Source organism: Mytilus galloprovincialis, chromosome 5 (assembly GCF_965363235.1).
Source record: "Mytilus galloprovincialis chromosome 5, xbMytGall1.hap1.1, whole genome shotgun sequence".
Lineage (NCBI taxonomy): Eukaryota > Metazoa > Mollusca > Bivalvia > Mytilida > Mytilidae > Mytilus > Mytilus galloprovincialis.
In genome coordinates, this window is record NC_134842.1 from 73,772,403 (window position 1) to 73,797,998 (window position 25,596).

Consider the following 25,596-nt stretch of genomic DNA (forward strand, 5'->3'; position numbering starts at 1 on the left):
TGTAATAACTTATTTATACGCGTTAATTAATGTGTAGTTTGGTCATTCTTACAAGTATTCCTTTTCTAAATAGTCTTCTTCTGATATAACATTATGTTGTATGCCAACGTAAGACGGAAACTGATTCATTTCACACATGAAGTGTTGGTACATGTGACTGGGAAATCATGGCATGCCATTGCAACCAATGAAATAATAAACTTGTGTAATCTTAACTGCAAAAAAAAAAAAAACAAGCAACGCGTGTGATTATGTATGGGTACAAAGATAGTATCGCATTTTCTCGTTATATATATTTTCTATAGAAAAAATGAATCCCGCTTCTCAGGATCTGGTGCGTTCGATTCCAACCTTTGTTGAATAGATTTGCCGATTTCAAAGCCGTAGGTCGGTCGTTATTTACTGATATTTCCAATGTAGCCAATTGTGCTGAAAGTTATATTAAACACCTATCAATCAATCAATCAGATAGAAATAATGTTCTTTTGATATCAAGATATATCGTGCATTTGTATTAAAGAAACATAACAAAAAGAAACAAATATCCATTAAATGGCACCGTAGATTCCAAGGAACAAATAATGCAAACAATGTCATCTCATGTTTTAAGAAACATATATCCATCTATTTATCCATCTATTTGGTCCAAATGTTCAAAGAAATAAAGCACTGATTGTTGTTAGTAATTTTCGCCGTCATGAAATAAAACGTCTAATGGCATTTTACTTTCGGTGATCTAAGTTAAATCAAAGCATACACGTGGGTGGTTGTTTTTACTCCTTACACATATCTCGTTGGAGTTCTATTGTCTCTGTTTGCTTCCGCTTTTGAATCCTCGCGAGAGTTTGACTTGCTGTATCGTCTGCTTTTTGTCGCTATGATTGGTGTCTGGAATACAACGTTCCTGTTGTAGTTGCTGTTCTGTCGACGGTTCTTTCTGTTGATATTAACAATGTAGTAGACGATTAACAGAATAAGGCTGACCAGCGCAAGGCCTAGCAGACTGACCAGTGTTAGGAACAACACGGAATCTGTTAGCTTCCCTTCCACGAATTTCGTCACATTAGCTCTGGCAGCTGGAATAAATTAAGCAGAACATGTATAACCCATAACACAATTAGTCTGAAAATATGCAATGTTGGAACTCAGGAGGTAATTATGATCAATTTGTGATCCTTTTGTGACATTTTTCTTATAAAAAAAATTGACATCCAAAAAGAAGAGCTACAAAAAAACCAACATTTCGAGGAATACTCTATAAACGGAAAACCCTTGCCAAATGGCAAAATCAAAAGCTCAAATAAATCAAATGAATGAATAACACCTGTGCCTATTCGATCTGTTATTTGATACCTCAGTAATTGGTTTGTGATTATATCCCAACATTAAATAGTTGAGTTTTCTCATATATAATCATTTATCAAATATAAAACATTTTTTTTATTATAATCCTGGTACCTTTGATAACTATTTGATATCAAGGAATGGAAAGTACCTCAATCTTTTCATTCAAGAACATCGCATTTATCTTCTTAGTTTTTTTTTATTTATTACAAATAACACTTGGGAATATATGATGCATTTTTTCAATGACGTCTACGATGAAAATGGTGAATAAACAAAATTTACGAACATCATATTGAAATCAGTGTTGCATGTCATCCAATTAGATATCTAGTTGTCAATAAATGCAACAATAGTATACCGCTGTCAAATAGTCATTAAAGGCAACAGTAGTATAACGCTGTTCAATAGTCATTAAAGACAACAGTAGTATAAAGCTGTCCAATAGCCATTAAAGACAACAGTAGTATATCGCTATCTAAAAGTCACTAAAGACAACAGTAGTATAACGCTGTCCAGTAGTCATTAAAGACAACAGTAGTATACCGCTGTCAAATAGTCTTAAAGACAACAGTAGTATACCTCCGTCCAATAGTCACTAAAGACAACAGTAATATACCGCTGTCCAATAGTCATTAAAGACAACAGTAGTATAACGCTGTAGAACCAGGTTTAATCCACCATTTTCTACATTTAAAAATGCCTGTACCAAGTCAGGAATATGACAGTTCTTGTCCATTCGTTTTTGATGCGTTTTGTTATTTGATTTTGCCATGTGATTATGGACTTTCCCAATTGATCTTCCTCTAAGTTCAGTATTTTTGTGATTTTACTTTTTCCAATAGTCATTAAAGACAACAGTAGTATACCGCTGTCCAATAGTCATTAAAGACAACAGTAGTATAACGCTGTCCAATAGTCATTAAAGACAACAGTAGTATACCGCTGTCCAATAGTCATTAAAGACAACAGTAGTATACCGCTGTCCAATCGTCGTAAATAGATTTAGCTTAAACAAATCTAGTTCACAAACCACAACTGAGGATAAGGAAAAACGTAAAATCACAAAAATACTTAACGCCGTGGAAAATTCAAAACGGAAATTGCCTAATCAAACGGTAAAATCAAAAGCTCAAATAAATCTAACGAATGGACAACAACTGTTATATTCCTGTCTTGGTACAGACAATGTTCTTATGTAGATAATGGCGGATTAAACTTATGGAAACACTTAAACTATAGGATATCAGAAGGAAACAAATGAACATCAGACACACTGCACTGCTGCAAATACAAACGCCAATGTACATAATTATAGCTATAGAAGAGGATTATTTGATGGCAACTGCCATATTGTCCACACTTTGGTACAGACATAATTATAACAAACATTTCTTCTTTAATTGTCCGTTTATAAACTTAAAATTATCAAGAAACTAAGGGTCAACTCCCTTAGATGAATTTGACTAATATTTGATGTCCTTTTTGGCCATGTAGATTTTCAACTGTTTTGTTTCTTATACATAATATGCTTTCAAATATTGTTTCAGATAAATAACGTTCATTGAAAGATTTTTTAACAATATAACAATATTACGCTGTGAACACTCAATGTTAATAAACAAAAATGCTTGTTAATTTCTCAAGGTTATCTTTGTCTAATGAGGTAAGAACCTTAGCTTCTAAATAATTCTTTAGTTTATGAACGTAAAATTAAAGATCATTATGTAATAAATCATACCTTCTGATCTGAGATGTATCTGTTTTATCAAGATTTTTATGTTTAACTAAGGATTTTCTTATCCAAGGCATAGATTAGCTTAGCCGGTTTTGGAACAACTTCTTGGAATTTCGGATTCTCAATTCTCTTCAACTTTATACTTGTTTGGCTTTATAAATATTTTGATCTGAGCGTCACTGATGAGTCTTGAATGTGTAGACGAAACGCGAGTCTGGCTGACTAAATTATAATCATGATACCTTTGTATCTTTGATTACTATTATGAAGGATAATTAAAGAACGGTAACAATTATCAATCATACCTTCTGATCTGAGATATACCTGTTTTATCGAGAAGTTTATGAACGCAGAATTAAAGATCTGAGCGTCACTGATGAGTCTTGTGTAGACGAAACGCGAATCTGGCTTACTAAATTATAATCCTTATACCTTTGATTACTATTATGAACGCAGAATTAAAGAACGGAAACAGTTATCCATCAATCCTTCTGATCTGAGATGTATCTTTTTTTTATCGAGAAGCTATAACATCTTACCTCTCTTTCTCTCTCTTTCATTAATTGTCTTTTCTATATCACCTTCAATAAAATTAAAATAAAAATCTATACATATAGATAAGATTGGAAGTTGAACGAAATAAAAAAAAAATGCTATCGGGGTGCTGTCTGGTTTCTTTTAAACAAGAGCTTACAGAGTTTTGGTATTTTTTTCTTTTTTGTCATCATTGCATTGTCATGTTAAAGGGGTATTTTAAATACATGTACATGTAAAACTATAGCTAAAATATACCGTTTTATTAATGGTACACTTTCGGTAAACATTTGCATCTGTCCTAAGTCAGGAATCTGATGTTCAGTGGTTGTCGTTTGTTAATGTGGTTCATAAATGTTTCTCGTTTCTCGTTTTTTATATAGATTAGACCGTTGGTTTTCCCGTTTGAATGGTTTTACACTAGTAAGTTTTTAGACCCTTTATAGCTTGATGTTCGGTGTAAGCCTAGGCTCCGTGTTGAAGACCGTACCTTGACCTATAATGGTATACTTTTATAAATTGTGACTTGAAATGAGAGTTGTCTCATTGGCACTCATACCACATCTTCCTATATCTACATACCAATGAATCATATATACAATTTTTTTTTCTAAAAATCTTTGTCGTAAAAAAAGTACGAAGCAAATACAATGTAGCTAGATGAGCTTTTACTTAACTAACAAAATCATTCACAAATAAAAAAAAATCAATTTAATTATTAATATCAATAATATATTAACTGTTTACAAAAGTATGAATTATCCTCGAGATACTAAGGATTTTCTTATTTTCTTATCCAAGACATAGACCTTTTGGATTATAGCTCTTCATCTTTTATATAAGATTTGGATTTCAAATATTTTGGCCACGAGCATCACTGAAAAGACATGTCTTGTCGAAATGCGGATCTGGTGCAAGAAAATTGGTACCGTTAATATTATTAACTTAGCCGTATTTGGCACAATTTTTTGAATTTTTTATACTTGTTTGGCTTTCTAACTATTTTAATCTGCGCGTCACTGATCAGTCTTATGTAGACGAAACTCGCGTCTGACGTATTAAATTATAAGCCTGGTACCTAAAATAACTACAAACACAAATGAAAATTTGTCAGAACTAACCTTCTGTGACGAAATGAAAAACTTCAAGATGAAACCCCATCTGTTGCATAGAACCATCAGATGAAAACTTAAGCAGAATTTCTGGTCCTCTTGAGGTGTACAGACTTCCGCTAGACTTTGTTCCACAAAACTTTACAGAGGTCCTATAAAAGATATTAATCGACTAATAAAGATGTTGCGTGCATAACCTAGATCAAAATTAACATAAACTAGATCAAAATTAACATAAACTAGATCAAAATTAACATAAACTAGATCAAAATTAATATAAACTAGATCAAAATTAACATAAACTAGATCAAAATTAATATAGAAGTGGTTGCATCCTGACGAAAATTCCTTTTACTACTTTTTATTCAACCCATTAAAAAGATTTAAAATCATAAAAAGGTAGAAGACAACAATTCTATCTCACATAATAACTAAGTTTTTAGAAATGTATGAGAGTCTGGATGAAATTTACAGAGTAGCGAATAATCTACAGAAAGAATAGAATAAAATCGGCAAAAATATAAAGAAAAGAGATCATTAAAATAAACTAAAGAATTCAGAAACGCCGGACATCAACATGCAGCACCAATGAAAACAACATACCGGGTATCATATATCTTAATACTATGTAAAAAAATTATTTCAGCATACATAATCTAACTCAAAATTTAATATTCTATACCTATAAGTTACATTGTATCAATCAAAAGAAACGAGAATCGCTTATAAGTCGACCATAGGTGAAAGATCGGAGTAGGAATAGGCGATTGTCTTGCTTTGAGGTATGTGGTCTTAGTATAAAATAAGGAGATGTTGTTTGATAGACAGTTAAAAGTAAAATCACAAAAATACTGGACTCTGAGGAAAATTCAAAACGGAAAGTCCTTAATCAAAGGACAAAAACAAAAGCTCAAGCACAACATTGGATAACAAATGTCATATTCCTATCTTGGTTCAGCCATTTTCTTATATAGAAATGGTGGATTAAAACTGGGTTTATAGCTAGCTAGATAAAGGCAACAGCAGTATACCGCTGTTAGAAATTAATAAATCGATAGAGAGAAAAAACAAGAGAACTACGACACAAAAGAAACACAAACCTCTCACTTGTACGACAGTTGCATAAAATTCAATTATATTGACTACGATTTTAGACAATACAAACAGACATGAAAAGGTAAAAATGTCTAAAATAGGGGTACAACAATGCACAAATAGACATATACATAAATTAGGCCGTTAGTTTTTTCTTCGTTTCAATTGTTTTATATTGTTATTTCTGGCCCGTATTGCTGACTATGCGGTATGGGATTTGCTCATTGTTGAAGGCCGTACAGTGACCTAATAATAGGTGTTTACTTCTGTGTTATTTTGGTTACTTGTGGAGAGTTGTCTCATTTGCAAGCAATCATATCATATTTTCTTTTTTAAATATAGACACAGCACATAAGCAAAAATGAAAGACAAGAATAAAAACAACCATAGCACTATAGCACAAAGTAAGACAATTAGTCAACAAAGTCCATATGAAGGATATAAGCAATAACGACTAACCGTACGGCATTCAGCAAGGAGAAAACCCCATACCGTATAGTCTGCTGTAAAAGGCTCTGACATGAAACAATTCAATTGAGAATACTAACGGACTTATTCATAACAATACAATTTTCAAAAAAAAAACAAAGATGACAGACATGAGTCAAGGACGAGCACTGATTTATAGTCTCCTGACTTCGAAGTTCATCTGTGAGCAAGAACATGGCAGTTGACATGATAATGAACATCATAAGACATCTTTTGTTTACAATTTGTCTATCATGTCTATGTTAAAGTATTTTTTCAAATTTTATGCCATATATCCTATATTTTGTGAACTTACTTGTTTTCCATTATTTCCAGAAAATCTTTCCTACAATCCAGAGAATTTTCCAGGACGAATCGATCGATGCTAACACTCCACACTCCATAGTTATGTTTAAATCTCCATATCTTGGTGGAATTGTGTGGGTAGTTACCGGGGTAGTTTGGTGTTTTTACTTTAATATCACTGCGATCACGGAGAATTTCTTCTGCAGCTATTGAACATAAGAATAAGATCATTAATGTTTTAGGATTTTTTTAAGATTTTACCAAGAGCTAGACTTACAGTAAGCGACACATGAAATGTCGATAACGAAATATTTCTTCGAAAAGATGTTACTCAATTGAACTTTAATATAAGTTAGATATTTTCTCTTAAAATGAAAAAAGAAAATGTTCTCTGACAATACGCACGCGCACGCGCGGCATAAACATTGAAGGATGTGAGTTTATTATTCTTTCCTTGGAAAAGGACACTTTTAATATAGTTCATTTTAACTAAGTCAGTAGCTCAGTTTTAGTCATGTAGCTCCGAAAAAAGTCGTTTACCAAAAAAAGTAAAATCACAAAAATACTGAACTTAGATGAAAATCAATTCGGAAAGTCCCTAATCACATGGAAAAATCAAATAACAAAACGCATCAAAAACGAGTGGACAAGAACTGTCATATTCCTGACTTGGTACAGGCATTTTCAAATGTAGAAAATGGTGGATTAAACCTGGTTTTATAGCGCCAACCCTCTCACTTTGATGACAGTCTCATCACACAATACACATTGTGTCAATACACATATTCGCAACTTTGGAGTTTTAACTTTCAATTTTTACATCCAGCATTAATGTATTCATATTTTTATGTTTCTTTTGTGATTTCGGTTGGATTATAATCTATTATGTCTTATCGTTTGTCAATGTTTCCTCGGTTTTAGTTTGTAATCCGCGGATTTGCATTCTCTCAATCGATTTATGACTTTTGAACACCGGTATACTACTGTTGTCTTTATTATATTCCTTTTCGGTGCTACACAAGGCATGTGTAACCTGCCTCCTAAATCCATCTACTTCACTTCTACTTCTTTAACTGTTTATTTGAGAATATTATTATTATTATTATTATTATTATTATTATTATTATTATTATTATTATTATTATTATTATTATTATTATTATTATTATTATTTTGTTTTTGTTTTTTGTATTATAAAAACACTTTACTTATGGCAAGTTTACAGGTAATCCATAGAGAAATCACTGGCAACTATGTTAATTCCAACCAAAAATAATAGATAAATATTACCTAACACATCGTGAAGAAAAACTACGAGAAATATAAGAATCATTTTTAAATCCAAATATAAAAATCACAGTAAACATTCATATCATCTCTCCCTCACATTGTATCATGAAATTTCAAGCATACTACTTAAAAGTACACTTAAAACTTAGCTGAGTTATTTCCGTCAGATGGAAGGGATATATCCTGTGACAAATATTTTCGTGGTAAAATTTATATTTGTTACATATTATATTACTGAGCGGATTTGTTTATAAAGAATGTAGGCTGCGATTTTTGTATCTATTAGATTAAGGTGTTTCTGGATCTTTTATCAGTGCTAAAAATCTGAAGAGGAAGACAATGTTCAAACGTACAAGGCCATTTCGCAAATAAGCTAATTATTAAGAACACTGATGTTCCCTTTTTTACCTCTTTAGTTGATGTGTTTTCCTCGGTTTTAGTTTGTGACCCGGATTTGTTGTCTAAATCGATTGATGACTTTTGAACAGCGGTATACTAGTGTTGCCTTTCTTTGTTGAATTTCCGTGTTTCTGTTGTTCATTTGCTTTTGCTCTTTTAGTTGATGTGTTTCACCGCTTGTTTGTAACCCAGCTTTGTTTCTCTTAATTGATTTATGACTATTGAAGAGCGGTATACTACTGTTGCTTGTATGTGATTACCTTAGTCATAAGTTAACTAAAACTTGGGGTGAGTCGGGTGGGGCTTACTTATGAATGTGACAAGTGTGTGTGTAGGGGGGATTGCATCCCTTACCCCGGCTTCTGTGTCAGTTCAAAAGAGAAGAAAATATATCAGATGTTAACCGAAATGCCATATTAATGTCAAACAAGTTGAGAAATTGACACCCTTGATAATTGGCAATCAATACGTTTCTAAAGACGGGTTTAAAGATATTAAGGCATGGTCACACAAAAAAGCAGCAAACAAGTATTGAATTTTCTCAAAACAATTAACTGTTCATGTATGAATTGATTTTGAAAGTGTTTAAGACAAAGGTTTAATACCGTTTCATATTATACAACCTTTCCACTATCAACGATTCCTGGGATTGAGGCAAAATCAAAGAACCCCTGCCAGACTGATATTTAAAACTGATAATTAGTCTGTACACCAAATGATTTTAACATCTCTTAGAAACAGGATAAATCATCAAAACAACATTGATCAATTGAGCCATGAAACAAACCAATGGTCAGATGAACCCATCAGATACGAGATATTTACGTCATACAATCATTGCTTATACCAATTATAGTGATCTTTTGCTTAATATTTTGAGAAATGTGCCTCACTAAAAATACCATTGAAAATGAGGTCAAGTGAGCACTGCCTGACGAACACACATTTTGAAAGGTTCCCAAATATACTAAACTTAGTTATCTCACAAGTGGGAAATTCACATGACAAAAATATTAAGTTGTTTCTGAAAAGGAATCTGAGGCGAAGGAGAATGGGTATATGACAGACGTCAACTTCGTAACATAAGGTATCTACATGTAAACTAGGTGTTAAACATCCATGAAACAACACCAACTCCACCAAATACCTTATTATGAACATGGAGATTGAAAGATAACAATTAGAAAAGTGACGTCATCTCTATAGAACTTTCGAAGATATAGAAAGCGTGTTTATTCTGCTATATGTTAAGTCACAAAAGTAATGTATTGAAAGAGAGCACAAACAAACATATGATAACTTGTGATTTATTTGACAAAGGTCAAAACCCTACTTACTCCTGAGTGTATATAAGTATGATCATGTTTATTGAACTGCAAACAATATATTTCATTTTCATATCCTGATTTTATTAATGATATGATAAACCCGCTGCATTTGTATGCATCAGTAGCCTGTTTTTCACTGGTTGTCGTTTGTTAATGTGCATGGTTTATATTTGTTTCTCGTTTGTCGTTTCATATAGAGAATAGACCGTTGGTTCCCTTTTTAGATTGTTTTACACTAGTCAATGTGGGGGTACTTACTGTATAGCTTGCTGTTCGGTGTGAGCCAAAGCTCCGTGATGAAGACCATACTTTGATCTACAACAGTTTACTTTTACAAATTGTGAACTCGATTGAGAGTTGTCTCATTGGCATCTTATTTCTATGAATGATATTACCAACCTTTCACTTCTAATGTGTGTATACATGACAAGGATAACCATCCAAATCCGGGTCCTCGTCAATTCACAGAAAATTATTTTTCATCTAAATGCTAGAATTGTTGAAAATAAGATATCCTGTATCTGAATATAGTATCTAAATCATGAATCAATTATCTATCATTTGTAAAGCTGACAGTCACTGTGACTAAAATTAAAACTGCGGGTTTTCCTGCATATTAAGTTGCAGTATATTCCGTGTCATCAAGTCTCCGGCAAGATTAGTTTTTCCGATCTTACAAGGCATTTGAAAAATGAAAAACTTGACAAATAAAAGAAAGCAAAACAAGATTAAATAGACTCGATCTATGATTTTCAGTATTATATTCAACGATATGTTAAGAATATTATTTTGAGCAGCTGGTCATATCTAGAAATTCGGAATTGTAACTTAGATTTAAATGTCTCTACTGTTTGAGATCCGAAACATTTTATTGTTAGATGGTTGGAAAAACCTAAGAAAAAATAACACAATTAGAACAACAGGTTTAAAATTTAAAGCGTCCGAAGCGCTTTTCTGGATATACTTTTATCTACAACACTTAAAACCGCATATTTGAAAACCATTGATGCACAAGAACCGAAACAGTTTGTAGACTATTTTTCTCTATTCTTATTTTTTTGGCGCTTTAGTCTCTGGATATTCATCTTGATTTAGAACTAAGTTTAACTGTTCTGAATTCAACACTATACTTATATATTTTTTTGTATGTGCTTTGGTTTCTGTTGAAATGAATTTTCAACAGAAGCATCGTTTATGCACCATCAGCAAAAAATTTATTAACAGCCGAATCAGCTTTTAATTAAACTTAATTTTATCAAATCATTATAATCACTTTCCGAAATTCTCTAAAATGAGTTTCAGTGTGTTCGTCCACCATGAACTACTCTAGAAAATATCCGAAACTAAATCGTCTAGAAAAATTGTCATTTAAAATAATTATTTCCGAAATCATTTCTAACTGACAAGTGGTGATGAGTTATCGGAATATCTAATTCCTCAGCACTTGAAAATTCAACGACTAGTCATTCAGATATATGAATAGCTAATGTAAGATTGTGTACATTCTGTCATTGTGTTATAATACAGTTATTGTACTATGGTAATTTTTTTATATTCTTGTCTTTCTTTTTTGCTTATGTGCTTTTTCTGTATGATTTTGTGTTTTCCTTTGTTGGCATATTTGTGTTTTATAGTGATAATGACGGTTGTGTCTCTTTTAACCTATTATGCCTGTTTGTTTTGTTCACACATCATTGTCAATATAATGTAACTTTATGCAATTGTCATACAAGTGAGAGGTTTATAGTTGGTTGAGGACTGTCTTATTTTTGTTTGTTTATAGCTTTATCATAAATCATACTTCTGGTTGTTTTCATTTGAATTGTATCACATTTTTTTGTTTCAGGTCTTTTATAGCAGACTATACGTTATGAGTTTTGCTCATTGTTAAAGGATGTACAGAGAACTATACTTGCTTAAATCAATTGATTTGGACTCTATTAATCTGTCTCTTTGTAATTCATACCACATCACCATATTCTACATGGCTTTACTGTCATAAATGCATGTTTTCAAAAGAAGCAGCAAATGTCAATTTTAAAGTTTTTGGTTTAACTAAACCAGGGATAAAACCTATGACCTTTCTTTCACTCAAGGTCATCTAGTTTCCACCAAACCCTTTATATATGAACTGTCCTCGAAGTATACTTTGTTCTCATGATTTTTTTATTATTGTTTCAATTAAATACTTAACAATAATTTACTTCCTCCTTTTTTTTATTAACTTCAAATATCAATACAATAATACAGGAAGACCATATGTTTATGAGGCTCCTCATGGGGTTTCGACTACGTGATTACTTGGCCTTATTTATAGTAATTATTTGATTTTTAGACCAAATTTTCATCATTATTTTATTATTTTACAAAATGTAACTGTAATTTTAATTATCTTGTTTAAAAAAATTCATAATGATCATGTGATATTGGCAAAACATTTGTGATTATGTGATTACTAGGACATCCCCATGAGGGGCCTCTTTTAGCACTTTACTTATTTATACAGATCCACAGGAAGTTCCTTATTTCAATTGTGAGAAAAATAGACGTGACTTTTTTAATTCTACTTGAACTTTAAAAATTGTAAACACATTTTGTTGTACATAAATACGTTACTTTTCTTGTTAGGATTGTTTTACATTGCCATTTCGGGGCCTTTTATAGCTGACTATGCAGTATGGGCTTTGCTCATTGTTGAAGGCCGTACAGTGACCTATAGTGGTTAATTTCTGTGTCATTTTCGTCTCATGTGGAGAAATGTCTCATTGGCAATCATACCGCATCTTCTTTTATCTTTCTTCCATCCCAATTCAGTATTGTTCAGTGCAAAACCAAAAAAACTTGTAATTTGTAATTCAGCTATTTTAACAATATTATCACTCAAATGTTTATGTATAGATATAAGAAGATGTGTGCCAAATGAGATAACTTCATCCAAGTCATAATTTGTAAAAGTAAACCATTATGTATATAGTTTGCATTACTGAGTATAAAGAACAGGAACAAATCTTATATACAGCTGATTAGGCTCTGGTATGTAATAGCTGTATTAAATTGGCAGAACATTTTGAAATCACTGCTCTTCAACTTCCTTTGGTCTTGGTAACTCTTTTTATTCAAGCCTCACTGACTAGTTGTGTCATTTGGTCTCTTGTGAAGAGTTGTCTCATTGATAATCATACCACATCTTCTTTTTAATATGATTTATGCATGAAAATAAATGAGTCTTTTGTAGATGGAACGTGCATCTGGCATAAGTGTAAAATTTTAATGCTGGTATCTATGATGAGTTTATTTGTAATTTCAGAGGAAAAAGAGAAATTTCATGGGAGAGATGACAAATAAATGGACAAATGTAAAACATAATAATAAATATAATAGAGAATGGAAATGGGGAATGTGTCAAAAAGACAAGAACCCTACCCATAAGCAGAAAACAGACTAGGGCCACCAATGGGTCTTCAACACATCAAGAAAATCCAACACCTGGACGAGAGCTTCAGAAATCAGTGTATAGCCACAATACAAACTAGTAAATCTAGGCCTGAAAAAGCATGATATGCAGTATGAGTTTTGCTTATTGTTGAAGGTGGAACAGTGACCTACACAGCTAGTTTCCAACATCTTTTTTACACTTTTTGATAGGTGACTTATTGGCAGTCATACTGTTAACATATATTTGTTCTATAAAAAAGAAGATGTGGTATGATTGCCAATGAGACAACTGTCCACAAGAGACCAAAATGACACAGACATTAACAACTATAGGTCACCGTACTACCTTCAACAATGAGCAAATATTGTGCCTGCCAAATATTTGTATGGAAACTTGGTTATAAACATGATAAACAAAGCTATATATCATCTGTTCACATTAGATTTAATATTTCTTCTAAAATAAAATATTGTTTATTTCCCCAATCCTGACTGACCCTGAAAATGTGGTGCTACATATAAAATTTTATTGTCAAATCTAAGTCCAATATTATTTTATTCATTTCTGATTTTCAGGCTTACTTGATCGTCCGATAATGTTCAAGCTTTTTGGAAAAATAAAATTATTTCCCTACCTACCTACCTACCTACCTACCTACCCATATCTGGCAGCGGAGTATTGGGATAAGGAAAACAAACAATATATAAATTTAGGCCCTATTTGGGAAATGTTTGGAACTTATATCATAAAGAAACTTCTGTTCCATGAAAATACAATATCTCTATACAACATCTCTTTATTCTATATAGTTTATAAAACTACCTAAAAACTATGAACAGAGATGAAAAAATTTCCTGCTAAATACATCATGTACATGTTACGTCTATGACAAGTATCAACCTCGGAAAAATTTTACACATAAAAATGTTCGTTTTGGATGTTTAAGAGATGACAATAATTTTGACCATCCACATAGCTGCCATTACAATTCAGAGAATATCTCTGACCCATTAATTTTAAAACAACACATTTATTATTGCTGTGTCAGCTAGTTTTATCTTTTTGATCTTGTTTGTGTCGTTCCGCTTCATCGATCAATAACTTCATGCGTTTCCTCTGATAATGCTGCCAATGTAAGAGTTGTTGATCGTCTATAAACTTAGCACATTGTGAATTCACTAATTCTTTTCTAAAATGTTCATATTGTAGCAGCTCCAATAAATGTAAACATTGGGGATATCTGAAAATAAAATAAAAATAATAAAAACAAATTAAATATTGCAAGAGATAATTGCAAATTAGTTATACATAGGAAAGTCTTTAAATCTATAACGCAGTTATTGCTTGCTGTATCATAACTCATACAGTGTTTATTTGTCAACTTGTAACATGAACATTTAACATAATGTCATAAAGAATTTGAATCTGCTTGTGTGTACTGTCCAAAGAATATCTGTCAACTTCTGGAAATGAAAATCTCATTCATATCCTTCATTGAGCAAGTAAATGTCAGGTCATAATGAGTACAATTTTTTTCTGTTGAATTTATAATTTTGAGAGTTTTTTTCTGTATAATATCAACTAATGTGGATATATTGTATTTTTGTGGGGTACTAATTTTTGAAGATTTCGTGGGTACAAATAAACCACAAATATAAATGTTCAAAGAATTACAGATTTTCTATAACATGTAGACCCTGGCAAAACCATGAAATCAAATATCCACGAAGATGCAAGTTTTTCCTAAATACAAAAAAATTGGAACACACAAATATAAACAGCCATGAGCGCATGATACGCGCGTCATTTCGTGTGAAAGTTTTATGCAATAATCATAAATAGTTTCTGAGAAAGTTTAAAGCAATAACCATATATTGTTTTTGAGACACAGAGGTACATATGAATAGACGGACGGACAAACACCGGACGTTTGTATAACATAATAAGTCCCCTCAAAATTTTGACGGGCGTATAATAAATGAATCTACAGTATAACATATACAAGATTCCTACAAAAATTCACTATTGTACATTTTTGTACAAACTTACTTGAGGTATTTAGCATATTTAGGTTCTTTCCAGTATTGCAGGTATTTCAGGTAGTTGATAAATGTCTGATCTTTGAAGAATCCTCTCTGTGCTAAAACTATAAAAAATAAAATTCAACAGTATATTTTTACAGCTCTAATAACTTAAAACTGTTCATACAACACATAACAAGGATAAAATATGCAATCTTATTAAATCAGTGATGTTAAATTACATGGCTCCTTTTGGGAGAGAGCAATATTTAATAATAACTGAACATTAAAGAATTCTTGTAACAACTCTCATGACTCTTAAAGGGGTCTTTGCCAGTTTTGGTGGCACGCACATTGCAGGACAAAAGTTCTTTCGCTATGCAAACAAACTTTTTTCAAATTGCAGCCCAGCTTGTATTACATCTATAAAAATCAGTGGCAAATCCTCAGTGTGTATTCCTTCATGCAATATAAAAAAATATCTTAATGTTAAAAATAAACTTTTGAGATATCCAATTATTGTCATCTGGGCAGTTTTGTTGCCAATGACTGACCATCTAATGTAGAATATTGACAGTAGATGTCATCCAACCTAAAGAGGTTTTACATTCAGTGTTGCCCTTGTTCATCGGTACATACGTAAGTTTGTTTCCGTTCTCTAACTTAAGTTTGCCTCAACCAAATGTTATGAAACCTCTTATACTTATACACAATGGTTATCACCACAAAACACAGACCAAGTTAGAATATAGGTGTTGTCACTTTAACAGTTGTGGATGTATGTCACTTTATAATGTTATATGCAAGCATGGGGCATCATCTGTCCCAAAGACACATTCTCAATTTATCTATACTTGTCAATAGAATTGGTTTTTATTGACATTGTATACTCACAATTCAGGTAATTCGGATTAGCCAAACATTGTACAAATTCTAACTCTGTCTGAAATCTCACTCTTTCATCTGCTTCTGAAAAAGAAATTATATTTTATTTAAAAGATACAGCATTCTAAATGACATTCAGTGTTTTCCCCAAAAAAATGATTTCCATTCTTTGTAAATTCAATCATGTCAATCCTCATGACCCCATTTATAAAAAAATTTCTTTCTGGAAACATCTTGCTATAATTTACATTCTATTCCATCTTGTCTCTCCTTGTAAGAAAAACTACATATAAGGGTAGTAATGGCCTTTACCATCAGGCGTCAAATGTTCAATTCCAGCTATCGTTAGCGTCAAATTGGTTAAAATTTTACAGTGAATCGTCAAAATATCCTTATGGTGATTAGTCAATGGTGTCAAATGATTATCCTTACCGTCATTTTCGAGAAAATTTTTACAGTGAATCGTCAAAATATCCTTATGGTGATTCGTCAATGGTGTCAAATGATTATCCTTACCGTCATTTTCGAGAAAAATTTAACGTGATTCGTCAAAATCAGTCGATTTTTTTATCCCCTAAAAGAAAGTATACATTTTAATATCGTCATGCATCTAAAATTACCTTTTACGTTTAAATTTGGCTAGAATTTTTACCGTTATTCGTCATGAAGGTATCCCCATTACCACCCTCATATATGAATACAATAACATATGATCTGACCAATTATTTGGTGTTTAGGAGAAAGGCTGTCCATGTATGTGTATCAGTGTTCTCCCCAGGATTTTTCTAAGGCGCAAAATTCAAGGGCACATAACTCTTTTTTATAGTGAACTTTTGTGATCTGAATCAATCAGTCATAAATCATGACATGCAATATGAGTTATAATACTTTGTGTTGTGTGTTTAATAATGCAAAGTATTAATAAATTACAAGAATATATATGAAAAAAATTGATTTAAACACATAAGTTATTTATATTCAGTCCATTAAAGATGTCAAAATAAAATATTCATCTCTGTACTCTCTACTCCTTCTAGGGATATTGTTTCAAGATAATGTTATTTTTTTGGACAGTCTGTTCCTCAACTTTGTCTTTATCCTCTTTAGGGCCTAAGGGTTGAAAACCCCCTCTCACAATAACTTTTGCTCATACCCCCTTTAACATTTCTAAGCCATGAACACTCAGTCAGCCACTTGTCACTGAAACCAGAAACATGGTGCTTGCTTTTATCACTTGCTAAAACTTTAGCTCGGTTGGGATTAGGGGAAGCAATAATATCTGTGTATACTGACAGTTGAGAGTAGACGGATCAGTGGTGTATTTCCCTTTTCATTAGAAGTCATTGGTCTGAAAAAATACTTCTACTTTCATCATCTGCCTTTTGCTTAGAATTCACCCCTTTGTTATTTGCAAAGAGCATGTTCATTCAGAATTAATAAAATCGAATATGGTTAAGATATTTGGTATACAATTTTGTTTGAAACAAAAATATTTTAATGAACAGCTGACCATTTGCCGTAGTTTGACATTTATTTACGCTTCCATGTGCATTATTTTTAAAACCTATCTTTGGCAGGTAGATATAAACGAAACTTCGTTAAAGTTAAGACCATTCAAAGTATTTACTGGTGACATTATACAGAAGCTGCGGCGATTCCGTACCCGTGTTAATTGTCACATATTTCCCGCACGGATTCACGATCAATGTTCAAAGATCATTTTATTTCTAAAAATATGAGTTTGAGACGAATTTACCTTGCAAGCAACATTTTTCACTTTCAATTAAAATAAATCACTCCTTGTTATCGTTAATCAAAGTTTATTTTAATTTTTGAAACTACAAATACTCTCATTGATAATTTTCATCGTAAATATCTTTAGCAATGTGTATTCAAATTTATCACGTGTATTGAACACGTTCATTGGTTGTGTTTAAATAGATTCCTCTTCTCGACCAATGAAAAAAATCGTTATTTAAACGGTCAAGTAATCACACACACACACACTGTGTAAATACAATGTATTTGCGATCTATTTCTTCAATTTCTGCACTAAAGTTTTTAAATTATTAAATTTTTTCTAAAAATATCTATCTTCTTGATGATCATATACGCTATTACATGATAACAGAGTCCGATAAGGCTGAGATAAGCGTGGCTCAGGTAAAACTAATTATCAATTATTGCGTAACACTGACCGACCTCTCAGCGATGATCAGCAACTTGACAATTTTAACCAACATTTATTATGAAAATGTGAAAATATACACGCTGCGGGATCAAGTATCAAGGGACAGCGGCCAATTAAGGCGCTGCGGGATTTACGAAAATATTAAGAAGGCGCTGCGGCACCGCAGCGTCATATCGGCCTGGGGAGAACACTGTGTATAACTGTTTGTAGTAGAATGTCCAAATGGCAGATAAGTGTAGAACTATACAGCCTTAGCCACCTTATGGCAGTGTCATAAAAATATATTTATTGAATGAATTAATGTATTTTTGCTGTTTGAGTTGTAAAAAGCTTTGTATCCAGTTCAAATTGCTTTTCATATTGTTTTGGCATTGATAAGTATTTATGAACAACAATATGCATGACAGAACTATAAGGTTAGAGGGGAACTATACTCTATTTATTTTGGGGTCTGTTGTTATCTAGAGCAACATTAGCACTTATTTTACCATGGGAGGAATTCTGTCTTGCAGCTGCAGCCATAACAAAAATATGATCTATGTCTTCTTCGCGCTTGTAAGAAACGCAATTACAACAAAGCGTCAGACTGACGTTGAGAAGGCAAAATGGCTGCCCCCATGAAAAAATTTTGACTTTAAAAGTTTTGTAAATCCTTTACATTTTTTTTAGGTTAAACAATAACAATGCAGAATCTAAAGTGTAGTGTTAAACCCGAAATCTTCAGAGCAGTACGAGATGTTGACATCTCTTCACTGAGTGATTCGAAGGAATTTGATTTGCGTCCAGTTCTTCCATGTCTTGTTAGAATGGCTTTGTGTAAACCACTTGATGAGAGCTCCAACTGGACAAAAGCTAAAAAAGAAGTCTTAAAAATCTTATCTGGGATAGAAGTTGTGAATGGCATTGTGGCATTGCTATCTATTGATTTCCATGCTTTAGAACAAGACGTTAAAAAAGAACAACAGCTCAGGTACACCCCTAAAAACAGTTACTGAGTAAGGCACTGGCTACGATCACGTTGCAATAATATGAGGCAGGCATTACCCGTGAAAGAGGATAAAGTTAATCATTTTTTTTTAATTCAAACATATTTAAAAATCTGTTAAAAAAGAAATGAAAATATCTTACAGTTTCCTTTGTTGGTCCTGTTGTTAGGCAGGGTTCTTAGGAATCCGGGTCCGTTCGCGCCCATTCACGTTCGCACCCACTCATGTTCGCCCCCTTTCACTTTCGCACCCTACATGTTCGCACCCAAAGTCCGTTCGCACCCTACATGTTCGCGCCCAATTTCAACTTTGTAATCAAGTAGTATGCTTATAAGTATTATTGTTTTCATTGTCTCAAAATAAAGTGATACAGCATTTTTTTGTGTTGAATAAATCTTAATCATGTTTTGGATAGTGTATTGTTAAAAAAAAAATATTCCTTTCTAAATAAAGTGGGATTCTGTCAACGTTTTATTTTGTGTTGAATAACTCTTTATCATGTTTTGGTTAGTGTATTACTATAACATGTATAACTTTGTTTCATTGACTTGTTTCAAAATGAAGTGAGATTCTGACTACGTTTTTTTTTTTTTTGAGTCTTGAATAAATTTTATCATGTTTTGGTTATAATAGTGTATTGCTATATTTTATTGTTTCATTGTTTCAGATCAAAGGGACCAAGCTGTTAAAAACAATTATCTTTTGTGTTTTTCATTTATAATCTTCAATCTTTTACTCATACCAAGCTATAAATACATTCAGTATTTACACGAAAGCAATTAAAAACAACAATGATGATTTTCCAATTATTCAACTGGAATTTGAATTAAAATTGGGCGCGAACGTGTAGAGTGCGAACGGACCTTGGGTGCGAACGTGCGAGGTGCGAACGTGTAGGGTGCGAAAGTATATTGGGCGCGAACGGACCTGATACCGGTTCTTAGACTCATCAAAATCTGTCTGGACTCACCATTCTCAAAACTAGTGAGTCCACAGATGCATCAATATTGAAATATTTTGTATAAACTGAACAAAGTAAAACACAAATATCATCATTTTATAGCAAAAGTTTAAAAAGTAATCTGAATTTAATGTCATTTCATTGCTCTGTTAGGCCATGGAGCTCAGGATAAAATATTTATACATTATATTGCAATAAAATATATTCTTCTTGCTGTTGTACTCACCATGGCCAAAAATGACGAGTCCCTGGACTCGCCTTCAAAAATCCTTAGCGAGAACCCTGTTAGGGATTTTAGTTGTGCATCATTTAAGTTATGACTTCATTTTCATTGTATACAAAGAAGGCTATCGTTAGGAAACATTATTTCACATCAAAGAATTAATAAAAACAAAATTGTTATTCTGCTCCTTCCTCATGTTCCTCAATAACAATAAATGGATTAACATACATGTATATTTTACTCAGTCTCATGACAATGAGACCAGAAGAAAGAAAGACATTTCTGCACAAATGCGGGAAAATAAAAAGTTCATGATTTTGAGTTCATAGGTACATTGATGTTTTTTTATTATTGATTTTCCTGCTGCAATTGGAGTTTTTGTCCCCACAATAAACATGATAAAAGAGTTATTGTACATGTAAGTATTGATGAGCAAATTGTTTTCCAGATTATCTCTCCATACCTTCAGAAGTGATGACATATTTGTTTTTTTCCTTGATAATAATCTTAAATTTTTTACCTTATTCCTTGCAGGACAAAGATTGGTACTTCACAGACTGACAGTGTCCTGATATCTCAGTTACAGTGTGGGCTTGCTATGGAGTTTGAAAGAAGTGACCATGCTCGTAGAATTCGTCTGCTATTAAGTGAACTTCTCTTTGTAGCGTCACAGGTTAATTATCTTATCATTTGTAAATTGAGCATGTTAAACAATCAACATTGAATTTTCAATGTTATTCTATTGTGAATATTCAACTTCATTAAAGACATTAAAATTTTAATTAAGCAACAACATTATGTATGAGAATCAGAGGGAGGTATCAATGTTCATGCATTAAGGAAAACTTGTGGATGTTTTTAAAAATTCATGGTTTTGTCAAAGTCTGCATACAAGCATAAAGAAAATTTATCATTCTTACAAAATTTATTTCATAGTTCAACTGTACCCACGAAATCCACAAAAAATGGTATTTAATGAATAATAATGAATACGCAGTATACCAGTACATGTATATACTGTTGAGTGAGGGTTGAAGACTGTCAATTTTTAACATGTTTAAAGAAATGCAATGTAGTTTCTATATAAACCAGCTTTGTTTAGTTTCTGCTTCAAAAATGATGATGAGAGTAGATCTATGTTTTTGGGGAAAGACGGCTTCAAGCCGTCAATTCCCTAATGGGGTTTGCCAGAGTATCATTCCCTCACATCAATCATTTTGTTTTGATAGTTTGGAAACCCCCTCAAAATGTCATACTGAAATTGATGACAAGGAGAACAGATTGACTTTAAATACATTTTTTACACATTTCCAATCTGTTTCTCGTGAAATTATCGTATTTGAGCTTTCCCTTACACTATATACATTTCTTTTACAGTCCGGAAATTACGAAATATTCTAAATATATCTAACCTAGTGACGTCATTGTTGGAATGTCACACAGGGATATCCTTTATTCATTATAAAAATCATTCACAGTATTTGTATACTAATTTAAAATCCGTATTTGTTAAGTGTAAACCTAATGATTTTTGCTGCAGTGTAGATCATTCACACACCAACATGCAATGCTTTAATCTGAGGCTATAATCAGATAATTTGTAGGTCAACTTTCGCGGTAAACAATGTCAATGGGGATACATGAGATTGGGGAGAGAAACGACAGTTTTCATTGTTTCTGTAAAGTTCTGTTTTTAGAATCTTCCTCCAATTCAGGAGCACCTCCATTGATGAGTAATTATACACTAAACTCAAAGTAAATGTTTCTGAACACTTAAAATGTGACATTTAGTATATGATAAGTAGTCTTCTATATAAAAACATATTTGTGTACCAACATAATTATTGAAATGGTTAAAAAAAAATAAAAAAAAATAAATGTTGCTTTTTGTAGTTTATACCTATTGAGATTGGGGAGAGCAACTGCAGTTTTCATTCTTTCTGTAAAGTTATGTTTTTAGAATCTTTCTCCAATTAAGGAGCACCTCAATTGATGAGTAATTACCCACTAAAATGAAAGTTAAATATTAATGTATCTGAACACTAAAAATGCCACATTAAGTATATATATGATAAGTAGTCATCAATTAAAAAATAATTTTGCGTACCAACATAATTATTGTAGTGGTCATTTTTAAAAAAAAAAAATTTTAAATATTGCTTTTTGTAGTTTAAAGCTATTTATTCATGAATTTTACAGATATATCACAATGTGGGATCTGGAAACAAACTTCACACAGCTTATAGCAATCATATTTGATTTTATAAGTACATGTATCCCTGTGATGAGAGTTGTAACTGGGAACTTTATCAATGGAAAATTAAAACTGAATAGATTTTTCGTCCTCACTTTCTTGAGAATACTGTCACAAAAAATTGAGAATGGTCTTAGCCTGCCGTTCAGTTGTACATAATTAAAATTCTAAAATATATTGTAGTAGTTGTTAAATTCAATTGAATTTTAGATAATTAACTCCCAACTTTAATCAAATGTTTTGATTTAGAAGGTGCAGATCTCATTGGTCCAAATTGTCTCTATGATGAATTCTTGACTAAGGAAATGAAATAACAATAAACAACAATTAGTTTCATTGTTGTTAACCTTTCTATATGTTCTAGCTGTTCTTTTGCTCATTCTTTGTATGTAGAGTATCAAAAGATACCCCCCTAAAAATTGAAACAATGGCCGTCTTTTCCCTCAGAGCTCTTCAGCTCTTTGATTGTGTTTGGTCAACCAGCGTTTATAATGAAAAAAATTGAGATAATACTTTTATTACAATGTCAATATTATATTGTTTCAGATGAAAGAAAACAAGGCAGAATTTTATTTCAAGTCATCAGAATTACTGGAGAGTATTGTTTACCTTGAAGAAGTATCTGATGTATTGTGTATAGCACAAGCAGGTAATATACATTAACGTTGTAAACCATACTTTGACCTTATGGCTTACTTTTATAAATTGTGACTTGGAAGGAGAGTTGTCTTATTGGCACTCATACCAATTCTTTTTATATCTATGTAATATATAGAGATAAGAAGATGTGGTATGAGTGCAAATGAGACAACTCTCCTTCCAAGACATAATGTTTAAAAAGTACAATTTAAGGTCTTAGTACATCCTTAAATACAGAACCTTAGCTCACTCTGAACAGCAAATTTTAGATTTAAGGGCCCCAAAATTACCTGTGTAAAACAATTTAAACAGGAAAACCAACTATGATTTATATTAAAAAGAGAAATGAGAAACACCTTTGAAACACAACGGCACACAACAACCACTGAACAACAGACTCCTGATTAAAAACAAGTACTTAAAAATGCAATGTGTTTAAATGTTTAAACTGGTGCCAACCTTCACCCTTGTCTGAGACAATTTTGTAACATTACAACATAAAAGGACGCTATAAAATATTCAATTGAAATGACTTTAATTGATCAAAAAGACATTTAAACAAAAACAAGTAAGCATACACAGATCTGATCAGTATATATTTGTTTAGGGGCCAGCTGAAGGAAGCCTCCGGGTGCGAGAATTTCTCGTTGCATTGAAGACCTGTTGGTAACCTTCTGCTGTTGTTTCCCCTCTGGTCGGGTTGTTGTGTCTTTGGCACATTCCCCATTTCCATTCTCAATTTTACTGAACAAATTAGTTTGATCTTTGACACACCCTCACACAATATAAATACAATATTAAAACATAGGTCCCTGTATAACACAGACTTTACAGTTAGTAATAAAGAAGATGTCAATAAGTCAACCCTTACCTGGGACAAAATGACATTAAATGAAACATAGAATAGTTGTAAGCAGTAAGGAAGTATACATTCCTGTAAAATTAATAAATTGTTTTTCAGAGTACAAGTACAGAAGTGTTAAATATTAGAAATAATGAGATGTAATATAACACAAATGTAGCAAAAAGTAAAATAAAAAAATATCCAACTCCAAGTGAATTTATATCTTGTGTATAGCAAATGCAGGTACAATACTTGTTGAAGAACTGCAAATACCAAAATAAGAATGATAATAGAGAATTAATTTTTGTATATTTGTAGAGCTTCCTACATTACTTCAAATAAAAGACGTAGCTGAGACATTGTTACACTTACCAAATGGAGGCTGGTTGTTGTGTCGTCTGGTGGCTAACTCTCCAGACAGCTTTAAAGAAGGTACATTTGAAGCTGCTCAGGCAGAAATCCAACTTATGCAATTGCATGTAAACATGTACCTGTATCATTTGTATAAAACTTTCATTGATTTTGTAAAATTGAAATATGAAATAAAAGATAAAAAAAAAAATTTGTTTTGTAGGGTTCTTATATCAAATCAATTTTTAAACCTTTACAGACATTGCATAGAAACTTTTTCAACCTGAAATATGTTAAGGATGTTCACTACTCTGTTTAAAAATAAAAAGCTTTTTAAAAGACTGTTATAAATTGAAAGTATATAAATAAAGAAACTTAAAAAGCAGAAAAAAAATGGAGGGTCCGTGTGCTTCTTTTCCAGATATAAGCTGTTGAAAAATTGGCGGGAAATAATTCTCTCTAGATTTTTCTTTTACTTAACATTGACACCTTTTTTGTTTAAAAAACTATAAAAAAATAACAAGGATTTCATGAGATTTTCAAATATGGCTTTTTAAATAATATGGGGACAGAGTCCCCAATAACAGTAGAAAATTCAATAAAACAAAATACGGGAAAATTTCCCGAATTTTTCATTGTAGTAATGAACTCAAAATCGTTCAAATTTTTTTTGTCGTGTTATGAAATCCCGGACCTGTGCAGAAATGTACAATGTACTTCCTTTTTCCGGTCTCGTTTGTATGAAACTTTGAGTAAAATATATATTTATCAGTCTAGTATAAAATAGGAAGGAACGCGCAATACCAATTTCATTTTTAATAATTCCTTGATATGAAAAAACGTTACCTGATGATAGCGTTTCTTTGTTTACATTGCATATGACGTCATAATTTAAATAACGTCACAACTAAATCCCTAACAACAGAACCAAAATCGGAAACGTTACGGTATTCCCGTTTCTTTTTTTTTAAACAAATATTTAAGTTACAAAAAAATAATTCATAAAGACTTCGTCCCCATTTACAGGTAATGCCTGCCTCATATTATGGGGACGAAGTCCCCAATAACAGAAGAAAATTCAATAAAAAAAAAAAAAAAAAAAATCAGGAAAATTTCCCGAAATTTTTCATTGTACTAATGAACTCAAAATCGTTCAATTTTTTTTCGTCGGGTTTTTAAATTTCCGGATCG

General features: G+C 32.1%; 3 protein-coding genes across 3 annotated transcripts in view; 1 reads left to right on the forward strand and 2 right to left on the reverse strand.

The window, feature by feature from the left end:
* Positions 1-483: 483 nt before the first annotated feature.
* Positions 484-8,086, reverse strand: LOC143076385 (uncharacterized). The gene is made up of 5 exons (XM_076252123.1): positions 7,888-8,086; positions 6,608-6,803; positions 4,738-4,880; positions 3,622-3,663; positions 484-1,076 (listed from the first exon to the last, which is right to left on the reverse strand). The coding sequence occupies exons 1-5, from the start codon at positions 7,928-7,930 to the stop codon at positions 781-783; spliced, it is 720 nt and encodes a 239-aa protein (XP_076108238.1). The 5' UTR covers positions 7,931-8,086; the 3' UTR covers positions 484-780.
* A 5,742-nt stretch (positions 8,087-13,828) lies between these two features.
* LOC143076399 (mediator of RNA polymerase II transcription subunit 31-B-like) lies at positions 13,829-18,699 on the reverse strand. Its single transcript, XM_076252144.1, has 4 exons — positions 18,636-18,699; positions 15,966-16,040; positions 15,100-15,196; positions 13,829-14,290 (listed from the first exon to the last, which is right to left on the reverse strand). Exons 1-4 carry the CDS (start codon positions 18,667-18,669, stop codon positions 14,095-14,097), a joined length of 402 nt encoding a protein of 133 aa, XP_076108259.1. The 5' UTR covers positions 18,670-18,699; the 3' UTR covers positions 13,829-14,094.
* A 44-nt stretch (positions 18,700-18,743) lies between these two features.
* Positions 18,744-25,596, forward strand: part of LOC143076386 (integrator complex subunit 2-like) — a 34,800-nt gene continuing 27,947 nt past the window's right edge. The window contains exons 1-4 of the mRNA XM_076252124.1: positions 18,744-19,117; positions 20,852-20,990; positions 23,118-23,220; positions 24,373-24,486. Of these exons, the coding sequence (XP_076108239.1) occupies positions 18,831-19,117; positions 20,852-20,990; positions 23,118-23,220; positions 24,373-24,486 (643 nt within the window). The 5' untranslated portion in view covers positions 18,744-18,830. The remainder of the gene's footprint in view (positions 19,118-20,851; positions 20,991-23,117; positions 23,221-24,372; positions 24,487-25,596) is intronic.